At 39.3% G+C, this 14,727-nt stretch overlaps 2 protein-coding genes across 13 annotated transcripts in view; one reads left to right on the top strand and one right to left on the bottom strand.

Annotated features, from left to right (window-relative positions):
- The window catches only part of LOC138753961 (myoferlin-like), a 128,304-nt gene that overhangs the window by 108,343 nt on the left and 5,234 nt on the right, over positions 1-14,727 (top strand). For 8 of the 10 annotated variants that reach the window (XM_069917588.1, XM_069917593.1, XM_069917589.1 and 5 more), the window contains 6 exons: positions 2,186-2,281; positions 2,724-2,865; positions 4,290-4,389; positions 6,235-6,428; positions 7,588-7,697; positions 8,864-9,011. In XM_069917588.1, coding sequence (XP_069773689.1) covers positions 2,186-2,281; positions 2,724-2,865; positions 4,290-4,389; positions 6,235-6,428; positions 7,588-7,697; positions 8,864-9,011 — 790 coding nt within the window. Of the gene's footprint in view, positions 1-2,185; positions 2,282-2,723; positions 2,866-4,289; positions 4,390-6,234; positions 6,429-7,587; positions 7,698-8,863; positions 9,012-14,727 lie in introns of those variants that run through there. The other 2 variants (XM_069917595.1, XR_011351526.1) reach the window with 2 other exon arrangements.
- The window catches only part of LOC138753962 (VIP36-like protein), a 34,630-nt gene continuing 29,679 nt past the window's right edge, over positions 9,777-14,727 (bottom strand). For 2 of the 3 annotated variants that reach the window (XM_069917598.1, XM_069917599.1), the window contains one exon: positions 11,013-13,098. Coding sequence is in view for 1 of the 3 variants with exons in the window: in XM_069917599.1 (XP_069773700.1) it covers positions 13,091-13,098 (8 nt within the window). In the remaining 2 variants the exon portion in view is untranslated. Of the gene's footprint in view, positions 9,861-11,012; positions 13,099-14,727 lie in introns of those variants that run through there. The other variant, XR_011351527.1, reaches the window with a different exon arrangement.

Below are 14,727 nucleotides of genomic sequence, written 5' to 3'. Positions count from 1 at the left end.
TTAAATGGGATTCAACATTATCGGTAGATGTTTTCGCTGTAAGAAGGAAATGGGAACAACTTTACATGCAACTTGGGCATGTACGAAAGCAAATAAGTTTTGGGAAGAACTAAATCAGATACTAAATAAAATTACAAAAAACAACATACCAAAAAAACCAGAGATATTTCTTTTAAGTAACATAAGAAGTAGAGAACTGGATAAAGTGCAAAAAAAATTCATTATGGATCATTAGCGATAGCAAAAAAATGTATAATGTCAACTTGGAAAATGGAAGAGAACATGAGAATTTGGCAATTGTACATGGAAATGAATTGTATATGAATTGTATTGTATATGTTGACTATTTAGAGGGGGGTGGGTAGAGGGGAGGGAGGGAAAGGGGAAAAAAAGGGAGAAAATGCCACTGTGTAAATTTAATGAGAAATCTTTGTACATATTTTGGTTGATATGGTTCATGGTGTGAAAAATAAATAAAATTTAAAATAAAGAAAACTAGATGCTGGAAATTTAAATCAAAACAGGGTATATTCAGTAGGTCAGGCAGCTGAATGAAAAGTATCAATGGGAAAAGAAACAAGAATTAATATTTCACATTGAAGGCTCTTCTTTAAGGGCGGTACGGTTGGTATAGCGGTTAGAATAATGCCTTTACAGCGCCAGCGACCAGGACTGGGGTTCAAATCCCGTGCAGTATGTAAGGAGTTTGTATGTTCTCCTCATGTTTGCATGGGTTTACCCTGGGGCCTCTGGTTTCTTCCCACCGTTCAAAACCTACTGGGGATGTAGATTAATTGGGTGTAAATTAGGTGGTACCTAAATGGCCTGTTACCATGCCGTATGTCTAAATTTAAGTTTAAATTTTAAAAAAAATTAAAATAGGGTTCTGATGCAAATCCTTTGACCTGAAATATTGATTCTTACTGTCACAGAAGAGGTTCACTCCAAAAGTTCATTTACAAGATATCATGGAGGGAGTACCTGCAATAGTCTTAACCACCATCAGAACTCAGTCAGTGATTACAAGTTCATATTTATACAGTGGAAAATAGACAAGCTGGCCTGATTGTTTTTATATTCCTTACTAAGTGTCTGACGAATCTTTAATTGGGAAGTGTCTGAATTTTACTATGGGTTAACTCAATCAGTCTCTTACCATACTTGTGTCTTAACAAGTTTAGCTCCCATTCTTATCAGGACCCAGGATTAAATCAGTCATTTAACACGTGTAACAGTTTTTGGAGTCACTGTAGACACTTCTTCCTCAAAGATTTCATGTTTTGTTTATTGGAACTCTTGGCATCCTGCCTATCAGCTCACATTAGTAGTTTTAAATTCAGCTTGCTTGTAAAAGTCAAGTATCCGATCCTGCATTAGGTTATGTTAAGCCCTTTTTACCACACTTACTTCTCTTCCCATAGATGCAGCCTGACCTACTGAAATTTTACTGACAGTTGAGGGAAGTTCCAGTGATTGGTTTACTGCTGGTCAGGCAAATTCACTTCCTCCTTCCCCAATTTTCTCCTTTCCCGTTTGTCTTCATCTTGCACAAGGCTCTAATTTGTTATTCAGATCCCTAGTTTTGGTGGATTACTGTAGCCTTGCGAGTTAGGGTTGAAACCAGAAAGTCATCCCCAAATGCTCATTCCACCACTCCAAATCTCCTTTCTGTATCTCTTTTCACACAGAAGCTTTGGAATTGTTCTGGAAAAAAAATAGCTACTTGCCTTCGGTGTGTCCTGATGTTGGTTACACAGGGGAAATTATAGGGCACTTTTACACAGACTTCCTGAATTGTGGAGTTTGTCAAAGGGGGAACGTCGCATTCATTAGGCCTGTTTGTTACAGAGTGACTGCGGTCAACTTACACTGCAGCCGCTCCATAAAAATGTGTATGGATACGAATGGAAAAATTACGGGATGAAATTTGTATTAAAAAATTCCGTCCTGAAAATTGTGCCACTGGAACTGAAATTTTCCTGAAATTTTCTGCTGTTCAGTGGTTTGTAAAAGAGCCTTCTGACTTCAATGTTAATGAACTCAGTCTTTGATTGACTCTCTGCCTGATTAACCTTTGCACCAGTGACCATATACTGCCTGCTAATGGAAGGAAGTTGAACAGGGATTGTTCTTGGCTTGGCCACATTGTCTGGACCTTTTCTGATGAGTTTCCTCTGGTCTTCAGGTATGTCCTCCGCTGTATTGTATGGAACACGAATGATGTTGTTCTACAAGAAACCAGTGTCATGGGAGAGAAGATGAGTGATATCTATGTTAAAGGGTAAGAAGAATCTCCAGTGGATTAAAAACAGAATTTCACATCAGCTAGCATCTATAGAAAGAGAAACAGTGAAAGGTTTGGACATAACTGCAACCGTGGGTGTAACACACATTCTCCTTTGCACAGTCACTCTGACCTTTTCTGTCTCTAGCCTCTTGCACTGATCTAATGAGGCCCAACATAACAGTTTGAGTAATGGCACCTCATTTGTCTTTTGTTGTCAAAATTAACTTTCAGCTCAGATTTTTGATACATGTTCAAATAATGTGGCTTCAAAGTACAGAAAATAAGTGACATGGATCTTTTTCTGAAGGCCCAAACCATCCCCCTCACCTCAAAGTAATGTGGGGGTGGGTCACCTGTAGTTTTCATATTGCTATGTATTACTTATCATTGCTGTCTGAAGTGAGATTAATTGTTAAACCTATTTTTCTTTCACTAGCTGGATAGCTGGGTTGGAGGATAATACACAGAAAACAGATGTCCATTATAGATCACTGGACGGAGAGGGTAACTTTAACTGGAGATTTATTTTCCCTTTTGAATATATAAAAGTGGAACGAGTCCTTGTCGTTAGCAAAAAGGTACGGACTAAGTAATGGAATAACTGTATAACTTGTTTATATTTCCGGAAAGTATTTGACAAGTTGCCACGTGAAAGGCCTTTGTTCAGGATAAGAGCTCACAAGTTTGTGAGCCGTTCTGAAGGGTTGTCATTGCATAGAAACAGAATCAGAATAAATAGATCTTCTTGATGCAAGGATACAAGGGGTGCTGTGAAACTCAGTTCTCGAGTCTCTTCCTTATTCCGTTTGTACAAAATCAGAGTTTCTCATCCAGTGTCAATGTATAAAATTCTAGTGAACTAAATTCTTAGCATTCTTCATTTCTCTGTTGATTTCTATTGCACAATCTGTTTATTTTAGATCAGCTCATATTACATAGGGACAAAATGCATGGGAAGAGTAAATCCTTTGAGACATTTGGTTCTTTGAAGACCGTGTTTGTAAATTCAGTTTGTTTTAATGTGCTTTGGAGATGGAAATGAATTAGTGTATGCATTAATGTATTTGAGTAAATCGCCCATATTAAGGTTCAAAGTTCCTTTTTTGTCAGATAATAATACATTAAAAATGTGACATACATAACTTTTAATTTTTTGTCTGCTCTAAGGCAAACAAAGAATCACCATGAAGAGAAACCAAACAGAGTCTGCTCAGAGTGACTGAGTGTCCATGGTTTCACCTCCAGCACTCCCACTGCCTCGATAGCTACATAGACTCTTGTTCAATTAATCAGGAACGTGAGCCCAGATCCAATACGATCAGGGAGCCCTTCTTGTCCGCAGCACCCTCTTGAATCCCAGCTCCAATACCTGATTCCCATGAGCCAGTCTTCAGCAGCCTGCAGCCCGAGCGGGTCCCCTGTCTATAAGTTACTTGCAGCCTGCGTGGGTTCCTCAGCCACTGTGCCCCTTGCTGGTCCACTGCCATGGTCGCCATCCTGTGGGATCATGTAATTATGCTTCTTCTAAACAGGAAGGGGTGCGTTCTCCTGCTTTTTGGTACCCTGCACTAATCCACACCTCCCTGGAGTCTGCAATCCCTCGTGGCCACTGCTGAGCACAGACGCTGCCATCTTGGGCACAGATTTCACAGTAGCAGAATTTTACTTACAAACACCACTGGGTCTTTTAACAGGAGTCTGCCAACATTAGGAACAGGCGGTTGAACCCTTTGCAACACTGATGTGTCTCTGCTTTCCACTCTTCCAGGACCGCACCATAGGCAGCACTGACGCTATGTTTTTATTTAATTATTTTCAAATTAATTATAGTCATGCAGTGTAGAAATGGGCCCTTCAGCTGACCCATTGTTGAATTCCATTGGTGATTTTTATTAAAGTGCCAAGTGGTTTGATCCAAATAAATTCATCACAACTGATGCTGCACTTGTTTCTAAATGCTTCCACGAAAAATGATCTTGAGGAAGTTTTCTGCTTCTTTTAGAATTATATTTGGAACTTAGATGAGATGGACGTGAAAATGCCTCCGAAGCTAATCATCCAGCTCTGGGACAATGACAAATTCTCCTTTGATGATCATTTAGGTAACGATCAGAGATCTATTTATTGAGAAAAAGTTTGAAAACAACTGTTTTAATTGTCCCTCATTGACTCGTTATGTGCACAGTTTCATAACTCGAAAGGAAATGGGCCAATGTCAATATTTCTCAAGCAAAATATTTCAAAATTGGGTCTAGAGCAGTGATTTTTCAACCTTTCCGTCCCACTCACATCCCACCTTAAGCAATTCCTTATCAATCACAGTCCACTTATGGCATAGGGATTGCTTAAGGTGGAATGTGAGTTTAGGGGGGCAGTTTGAAAACCACTGATTTAGACATACAGCACAATAACAAGATAGTTTGGCCCACGAGTCCGTGCTGCCCAATTTACCCCCAATTAACCTACACCCCCAGTACAATTTGAACAGTGGGAGGAAACCGGATAAAAACCACGCAGACACAGGGAGGACATAGAAACTCATTACAGGTAGCACGGGATTCGAACCCTGATCTCTGATGCTGTAACGGCGTCGTGCTAACTGCTATGTCGACCCTGCTGCACAATTTTTTTTCATTAACCAGCTGAATTCCAGAAGAGAGTGACTGCCTTTAGCATTGAAGAAGTACATGACTAAGGTGAAATTGAGCATCAGAGAGATGGGTGCAGTTGCTGGAGCTTGTCAGCTTGGTTCAGGACATCACTGAAGGAATCCCTGAGAGCAGAGTACATGATTGAATCATCTCCAGCTACTTCATCTCCATCTCTTGTGGACCCAGTCATAAACAGCACTGCAACAACCAGCTACAGTTCTGGTGGAAAAAATAAACAGGCAGATTATTTGGTAAATTGGGAAAAAGTTGAAAATACCCAGATACAAAAGGACCTGGGAGTCCTTGTGCAGGATAGCCTAAAGATAAACTTGCATGTTGAGTCGGTAATGAAGAAGGCAAATGCAATGCTGGCACTCATTTCAAGAGGAGTAGAATATAAGAGCAGGGATGTAATGTTGAGGCTTTATAAGGCACTGGTGAGATGACATGGAGTATTGTGAGCAGTTTTTCACTCTTCATTTAAGAAAGGATATGCTGACGTTGGAGGTGATTCGGAGAAGGTTCACAAAGATGATTCTGGGAATGAAAAGGTTATCATATGAGGAATGTTTGACAGCTCATTGCAATTTAGGAGAATGAGGGGATCTCATTGAATGTTGAAAGTCATGGACAGATTTGATTTCGAAAGGTTGTTTCCTGTGATGGGAGAGTCTATGACAATAGGGCACATCTTCCAGAATGAACGGCATCCACAGAACAGAACTGAGGAATTTCTTCAGCCAGAGGGCTGTGGAATTTATCGCCACAGGAGGTTGTGGAGACGAGGTATTGGGTGTATTTTAAGGCAGAGATTGATATGTTCTTGATTAGCCAGGGCATCAAAGGTTATGGGAGAAGGCCGGGCAGTGGGCCTGAGTAGTGAATTGATCAAGTCATGACTGACTCAATGGGTTGATTAGCCTAATTCTGCTCCTATATCTTATGGTCTACAGATTTTCAGCAGTTTCCTGCATCCCCCAAATCTCAAAACCTCTGCTCCTTTGAAGAACAAAGGTATGATAATGCCATCTCCTCTCTCGTCACTGGCAAGGGTGAATGATCCACAAGTGCCCTTCTCTTAAGCCCATGAGGAGACCAAGATGGTGATTCTGGACCAGTTCTCAACTCACCAGCTTAAGCAGATTCAGCAAGACCAGCTTGCTTCCCGCCAACTTGGTCACCTCGAAACACTTGGAATCATGTTGCATGATTAGCTTCCACACCTCGCCCCAGTAAGATGTAGGCCATGATTAACTGGTTCCTGTTCCACATTGCTGCTTTTATTTTATCCGGCAGGTTACCTTGAGCTTAACCTGAATGCTTTACGAAGTCCAACAAAATGGTCAGATAATTGCACCTTAAACAGGTTCTTTAAGAAGGAAGGCTCCTCATCAGATGATTTGCAGAAGTTGGTTTCACTTTTCAAGCAAAAGAGTGTTAAGGGCTGGTGGCCATGCATTACATACAAAGAAGGCAAACCGACTTTAACGGTAAGATCGCATTCTTCAAGAATTTCCACCTTCTTCCATGTACATGCTACATAAGGGAAGGAACTGCTCCTTTGTAGGCACAATTCCTAACCCTTTTCCATCCTTCCTCTCCATGAAGGATCCTGATGCAATTTTTTGCTCTCCTTTCCACTTAATTCTAAAGGTGTCGCTTGCAATAAAAGTCCTAAAATCCGGGCTGCTCGGGGATGGGGTGGGTCTGGATTTTCTAGATTCTTGGGCCAGAACTTTAAATTCAAATTTAGGGAGCGATAGAGAACAGTTAAATTTTGATAGTTCATTAATTGGCAAAGCAGGCAGTTTTAAAGAAAAATAAAGTCAACACTTGATAAAAATGTAAACAAATCTTTTTCAGTACCAAAAAAGAATGTTTAATCAATGATTGAAATTATATTTAAAAATGAATCTTTGCTTTGGCTTGGCTTCGCGGACGAAGATTTATGGAGGGGGTAAATGTCCACGTCAGCTGCAGGCTCGTTTGTGGCTGACAAGTCCGATGCGGGACAGGCAGACACGGTTGCAGGGGAAAATTGGTGGGTTGGGGTTGGGTGTTGGGTTTTTCCTCCTTTGCCTTTTGTCAGTGAGGTGGGCTCTGCGGTCTTCTTCAAAGGAGGTTGCTGCCCGCCAAACTGTGAGGCGCCAAGATGCACGGTTTGAGGCGATATCAGCCCACTGGCGGTGGTCAATGTGGCAGGCACCAAGAGATTTCTTTAGGCAGTCCTTGTATTGTAAACATAAATATACAGTACACGAATTAATTTTTCTGATAGGACTACCTGTATTAAGCGTGGTCGCTTGTTGCCACTTTGCAACTGTGGCTTACACATGCACATAAAAGCCTGCTAAATTTTTTAAGTTTTTGAGAGTCCAAATCCTCAGGTGGTGTGGATTTTTGGCATCCAGATTTTTGGACTTCTACTATATTACATTTCCAACTTTTAGGAAAGATATTATGCCTTCCGTGTTCTTGAATGGAAGTAGAAGATCTCACAGCATTTTTTGCAAGTGTAACTGGATTGGCCATTAATATTCCCATGTGGGTGTCTGAGCCCAGTGGGTTAAACTGTCACAGGGAGTACCGAATCTGTGCCGTTACCTGATGTCTTGCACCTGCGCTAATTTGTTCATTTTGTCTGCTAAGGGCAAGATCGAGTTGACTCTGGAATTGGTGACAGACATTGAAGCTGAGGAGCGGCCTTCTGGGAAAGGGAGAGAAGAACCCAACATGAACCCCAAACTGGAACCTCCAAAGTAGGTTTGCCCAACAGATTCACCAAATAATTGCTCGTTGAAATTTCACCTTGTGGCCAAAATTTTCTTGGGCCAGTAATTTAGAACAGAACTGAGCATGGATCTTCAGTTGGTGAAGATTATAAACAGGCAAAATCCTGTATGTTCACAATTTATTTGTTCATATTTTGTTCTTCTAATTAGTTTTGTTAACAATCCCACAAATTTCAGTGGATTTAGGCTGTGATATAATTAAGTTCATAATTGAATAAGTTTAAATAACAACATAGATATGTTTGAAAGAGAGAAATCACTTGGATAATGCAGACTGAAAACAGTCACCCATTGGCAGATACATAGAGGACCCTTGGGTATAAAATTGGGAACAGATCTATTGAAGCCTGAGTACCTACAGCTTGTATTCGCCCAATATGGCTTGGCCATCATTTCACTTCATGGCAACACCTTCACCTTTCACTATTGCGTTCCTATTCTCTTTCTAGTTTCTTCCAACACTCTGCAGCTAGCTTACTCTCCCTCTTTTTCCTGGCTGTTTTTTCTTCTCCACTCTATCGCGTATTCTGCATATACATAGAGTCAGCCTGACCCAAATGGTCCATAACAGTATAAATGCTGCCCACCCCCAACACCAGTAGTTGAGTCCTGTCAGACATGGACAAGATGATTAGGCTCTGTAATTTAAGGGCGTTATGGTTGGGCCTAATTGTTAGCTCAACGCCTATACAGTATCAGCAATGAGGTCCAGTCCGGGGTTCAAGTACTGCACTGCCTGTAAGAAGTTTGTACGTTCTCCCTGTGTCTGCATGGGTTTCCTCCAGGGGCTCCCCTTTCCTCCCACCCTTCAAAACGTACTGGGGGTGTAGGTTAAAGGGGCCGCATCGACTCGTGGGCCGAAATGGTCTGTTACCATGCTGTACGTCTAAATTTAAATTGTAAAAATGTTGTATTGTCTTTCTCAAACTATATATGAGATGTCTAATTTGTATGCTTGCAAAATAACCTCTTGTTACTGCATCTTAGTACATATGTCAATAAACTTGAGCATGTTCTCATTCTATAACTTGCTGACAAATTGGTAAGTAACACTTAACTCCATAAGTTGAGGTATTTAAGCAAGAGTTTCCCCTTTCTCCAGCTCACCTGTTCCCCTCCTTGTTGTCCCACAGCCGGCCAGACACCTCATTCTTGTGGTTCCGGTCTCCCCTGAAGGGATTGAAGCATATTGTCTGGCGCAAGTACAAGTGGTGGGTGGTCTGTACATTTCTGCTGGTAGTGCCTGTTATCTTCCTCATCTCTATTCTCAACGCACTTCCTGTGAGTATTCTCTAATTTCAAATGCAAAGCCACATAATGAGTCTTTGTGAACAGACACCTCCCAAAGAACAGTGAGGCCTTCAAACTTTGCATGCAAGCTACATTGAACCTCTCTAAAACAACATCACGTGCATTTTACTAAACAAATTAGGGGAAGCAGTGGTATTGGTGGATGAAATGGTTTTTTGGAACCTGAGGATAATTGATAGTGTTTTGCAGAGAAACTATTGGATTAAGTGCCTCTCAATGCCAGGAGCAATTGCTGTAACTCCCCACTTTATTGAAAACTTTACCTGAAACATATATTGTAAATAAGAGTCCCAGCCTCTACAGATTCAACTGTCCTGGAAATGCAGACTCTTAAAATGGACCTTCTCTTTTAAGAATCTGAGTGATCTGTGAGCTTGCATTGTTGCTTTGCAGGTGCACCATTCATCCAAACAGTAATAGAACATTACTGTGCCAGTCTATATATAACCTCATATCCCTTTTTCTTTCATCCATGTCCCTGCCTAAGAGTCCCTTAATTGCCCCTATTGTTCCAGCCTCCACCACCACCCTTGGCAATGCATTCCAGGTGTCCACAACACTCTTAAAAAAAAGAGAAAAAAATGTACCCCTGGTGTCCCCCCCTAACCTAATTCTGCCCTGGGCTATCTATCTTATGTATGCCTCTCCTCATCTATGCCTCTCATAATCTTATAGACATCTATTAAATCACCTCTCATCCTTCTTTCCAAAGAGAAAACCTCCAGCTCCACTAACCTTGCCTTATAAGACATATTTTCCAATCCAGGCAACATCCTGGTAAATCTCTTCTGTACCCTCTCCATTGCTTCCACATCCTTCCTGTAATGAGGTGACAAGAAGAGAACATGATATTCTAAGTGTGGTCTCACCAGAGATTTTTAGAGCTGCAATATCACCTTACTACTCCTGAACTCAATCCCCTGACTAATAAAGCCCAGCATACTATAGGCCTATCAAGCTCCATGGCAACCTTGAGAGATGTATGGATTTGACCCCAAGGTCCCCCATTTCTTCCACACTGTTAAGTATCTGACCATTAATCATGTATTCTGCTTTCAAATCTGACCTTCCAAAATGCATCTCTTTACAATTATCCAGATTGAACTCCATCTGCCACTTCTCTACCCAACTCTGCATCCTGTCGTAACCTACAACATACTTTTATACTATCCACAACATCTTCAACCTTCATATCATCCGCAAATTTGCTGACCCATCTTCGTCCAGGCTGCAGTATCAGACCTGCACTCAGCAAATCACAGACATGGTAACAGGCCCCGTGGCCCAACTTGTTGACGGCAACCAAATTGTCCACCTAAGCAAGTTCCATTTGTTTACATTCAGCTTGTATCCCTCTGAACCTTTCCATCCGTACCCTTGGTGTAGCCCTCCTTTTTTCCTAACCTGGCCTCCGTATTCCTCATCAACCAGAGCTCCTTAAAGCAGGCAGCCTTGCCTTTCATTCTATGAATGTTGTTCCTAAACTTTCTTATTTCACTTTTAAAAACCATTCATTTTCCAGACATCCTATTACCTATGTCTCTCCATCATCTTTTTGGGAGTTCATGTTTGATGCTATCAAAATGAACCTCGACCAATTAAGAACTTGAGGACCAGTCCTATATTTTTACATAATTTTTTAAACTAATAAACATATGATCACTGGTCCCGAAGTTCTTCTCCCAGTGACACACCATTCATTTGCCCTACCTCTTTTCCTAATAGGAGGTTGACGATACACCCTCTAGTGAGATCCTCTATATATTGCCTGAGAAAGCTTTCCTGGATACATTTAACAAAATCCTTTTATTTGAATATTTTATTTAAAATATAAGCAACTATGATTACACCAATAATATAATAAATACAAATATATCCTTAAATGTGACATGGTTTTTTTTAGATATATATATATTAAAAACAAAAAACCCTTCTCTCCACCCCTAACCCCTACAATAATATACCCCCCATCTCTCACCCTACTTACCCCAATTAACCCCTAAAAAAGAAAAAGGAAAAAAAAAGGAGAAAACCAAAACAAAAATTAATACATCGTGGAATAAGAGAATCCCACTACATCCAGATCAAATTTTCCAATTAAAATAATCCAAATATGGGCTCCAAACCTTCCCAAAAATATAATCTTTATCTCTCAAATTATACGTACTTTTCCAACAGAATACAAGACCTTAATTCTGAATGCCATCTCTGCAAATTAAGTTCTATCTGATCTTTCCACGTACTTGCTGTACATTTCCTCGCCACTGCTAATGCCAGTCTCAGAAAAGCTATTTGATATTTATCCAATTTATATACCAAACAAATTCCACTTGTATCACCAATTTTTAAAAAAATTGAATCTAAAGAAAGTTTTATTTTCAAAATATTCTGTAAACAATCCTTAACACAAAACCAAAAAGGTTTAACCTTATCACAAGACCATACTGAGTGTAAAAACGTACCTTTCTGATCATTACATCAAAAACACAAATCAGAAAGAATCAAATTATATCTTTTTAAATGCTCCAGAGTTAAATATAATTGATGTAAAAAATTATAATTTACAAGTCTATACCGGATATTTATAATTTTTCTCATACTATCATTACAAATAGTTTTCCAATGATCTTTATCCAAATCAACTCCCAAATCTTTTTCTCATTTTAGTCTTGATTTATGCAAATCAATTTTAGACATTTTCTGTTGCAATAATTTATACATTTCAAATATAAATCCTTTCTTCCCTCCATCACAAACCAACATTTTGAATTTTGACTCTTTTGGAAGAAACAAATTCTTCCCAAAGGAATCATATAACATCGATTTAATTTGATAATAGCAAAAAGAATCTGAGTTGGTACTTGATATCTTTCTTTCATTCTTTCAAATGAAATAAATCGGCTTAATTCATAGCAATTATTTACTATTTTAATCCCATAAAAGGAAAAGGTTTATTCTGATACAAAAGAGTATATCTAGATATTTTACCTTGAGTACCAATTTCATTATTTATTTCATCCCCAAATATCTATCAAATGAGATAAAATTGGCGACTTATAAGAACCTAACAATTTAAAATTCCATTTATAAACAAATTGATCTCTTCTATCCTCACTAATTCTATTTAATTCTATATCCGCCCAAGTCAAAGGACTATCAAGATCAAACATTCTATTAATAAATTGTAGCTGAGCGGCCTTATAGTAATTTAAAAAATTTGGAAGTTGTAATCCCCCTAGTTCATATTCCTATGTTAACTTATGAATAGATACTCTTGCCATTTTACCCTTCCATAATAATTTCCTAACTACTGTAAATAAAATTTTAGGAATATTACAAGGAATAGGTTGAAAAAAAACCTGAAGTCTAGGAAATACATGCATCTTTATACAATTCACTCTACCAACAAAAGTTAACAGCAATTCTTTCCATTTAATTAAATCCTCTTTAATTACGGGAAAAAACGGCAAAATATAAAGTAAATTGGAATAAAAGTGAACTTATGCCATTGTCTGAAGCCGATTATTCTGTTTGTAAAAGAGTAGCACATTTTAAATGGATTGATCAAATGAAATATTTAGATATTAAGATAAACAAAATCCTTCCTGTCCAGGTCCTTCACACTTTGACAGTTCTAGTCAGTATGAAGGAAGTCTCATACTTTTACAGCCCTATTTTCCTTACAGCTGTTTGATCTCTCTACATACTTGCTTTTCCAATTCCTGCCAACAATTGGCCTAAAAAAGCCACCAAAGTGATCCAAACTCTACCTATATAGCCTCACTGGATGAATCCTCAAAAATATTCACTCTAAATACCCCTGTAATGTGAGTTAAGCACAAAAGTCTGCAGACACCGCAATTGATGTAAAAACACAATGCTGGAGAAACTCACCAGGTCACATAGTGTACTTTATATAGTGAAGATAAAGATACAAAACCAATGCTTCGGGTTTGAGTCCTTCATCAAGAAATCTTCTGATAGGTCATTGGGCCATTGTATCTGTCCACTTCTCTTTTACTTCTCTCCTTTGAAGTCTCCAAAGTTGCTCATCCCACTGAATAGAAAACATAACAATTATCCATATCATGGAAACCTGCTGCATGGTAGGTGGTTATTTAACCCTTCATATCCAGGTTAACCTCAGCCTTGCAGGTTATGGGCCCTTGCTTACACATGGCAAGGTGTTCTGTTCCATTACTTTTCAGATATTAAATTGCACATCGCCTAAATTATTTCTGTTCCAATCTATTCCATTATGTTAAACATCAAACAACAAATTGCATATATTTTGAACATAGGAGGTTCCAAGACACTTTGCAAGAATGTGTAATTCTTGTACCAATTAATTTAAAATCTTCACCCTCTAATTACTTATTTTTCTGCTAAAGCAAATTAATAGTTTTTCTTTTGCTTAATTTTATACATCTCAACTAAATCTCAAAACCATAATTTAACACTAATAGAAACAGTAATTGCTGGAAATATTCAAGTAGTCAGCTAGCATTTACAGAGAAAGGAACATGCTTGGGGTTTCAGGCTGATGTCCTTTCTCTCCATAGATACTTCACCTGCTGAGTATTAACAGAATTTCATTCTAAATTTAGATTTTTAGAATTTGCAGGGTTTTTTTTATTTGCCTTTTAATTCTCCAGAGTTGGGAACTTTGTAAATATATTCTGTATCCTCCCTTGTACTCTTAAATCATTCTTGTAGTGTGGTGACCAGAACTCTGCCCCTCTGCTGTTGCCAGTACTGTGGTCCATTTCTAATGTATAAGAGCATGTTGTATACTGCCTTGACCACACTACATAATCTGCTTCCTTTAGGGATTTGTGCACATGCACTTAGGTCCCTCGATTCCAATACATTTCACAGTATCCAATTGTTTATCGACCTCCTTTGCCTTCTTCAAATGCATTACCTCACACTCCTCCACATTTGTTGCTTGATGTCATCCTGAAGTCTGGAACTTGCTTCCTGACTGTCGACACACTACTAACTTTGCTATCTTACAATTATTGCTCCTACATTCAAAGTTAAACTGTTGGGATGGTAGAACAGTGAAATGGGGGTAAGAATGACAGGTTTCCTTTCTTGAGGTTCACTGGCTAACTCGAGTTTTTCTTTTAACTCAAGGATAGTTTACCCATGCCATCTCATCAAGCTACAATGGGGAGATTTCAATTTGCAGTCACTAGAGCATTTTTTTTATCACTCTTCATGAAATATGTCAACTACACGAATCTCTTTTTCTCAAACAAAAGCATCAGTTACTTTTTATCTGATTCAAGGATTTTAGAACACTCATTTAGAATAGTTATAGAGCATGGAAACAAGTCCTTCACTCAAATCCTCTGCACTGGCCAATGCAGTCAAACAGACATCATGGACCAAAGGGCCTATCTCTTTGTTGTGCTCTTCTATATAAAAAAAAAGGTTACATTAAAATGTTGTTTTACTGATTCAGGATGCACTACAGCCTTTGTGATGCCCACAGGCCCCAGATGGCTTCCTGTAAGCTGGTGGCCCCACCAATGTAACTATGGAAGAGGGGCAGGCATCCTAGACCTGTGAACGGCCACGTCTGTGCCTACAGGCTCCCTTCTGCACCTTTGAACGGCCACGTCTGTGCCTACAGGCTCCCTTCTGCACCTGTGAACGGCCACGTCTGTGCCTACAGGCT

Source organism: Narcine bancroftii, chromosome 2, assembly GCF_036971445.1.
Source record: "Narcine bancroftii isolate sNarBan1 chromosome 2, sNarBan1.hap1, whole genome shotgun sequence".
NCBI lineage: Eukaryota > Metazoa > Chordata > Chondrichthyes > Torpediniformes > Narcinidae > Narcine > Narcine bancroftii.
Note: the sequence above shows the minus strand (reverse complement) of the source record. Positions and strands in the feature narration are given on the sequence as shown.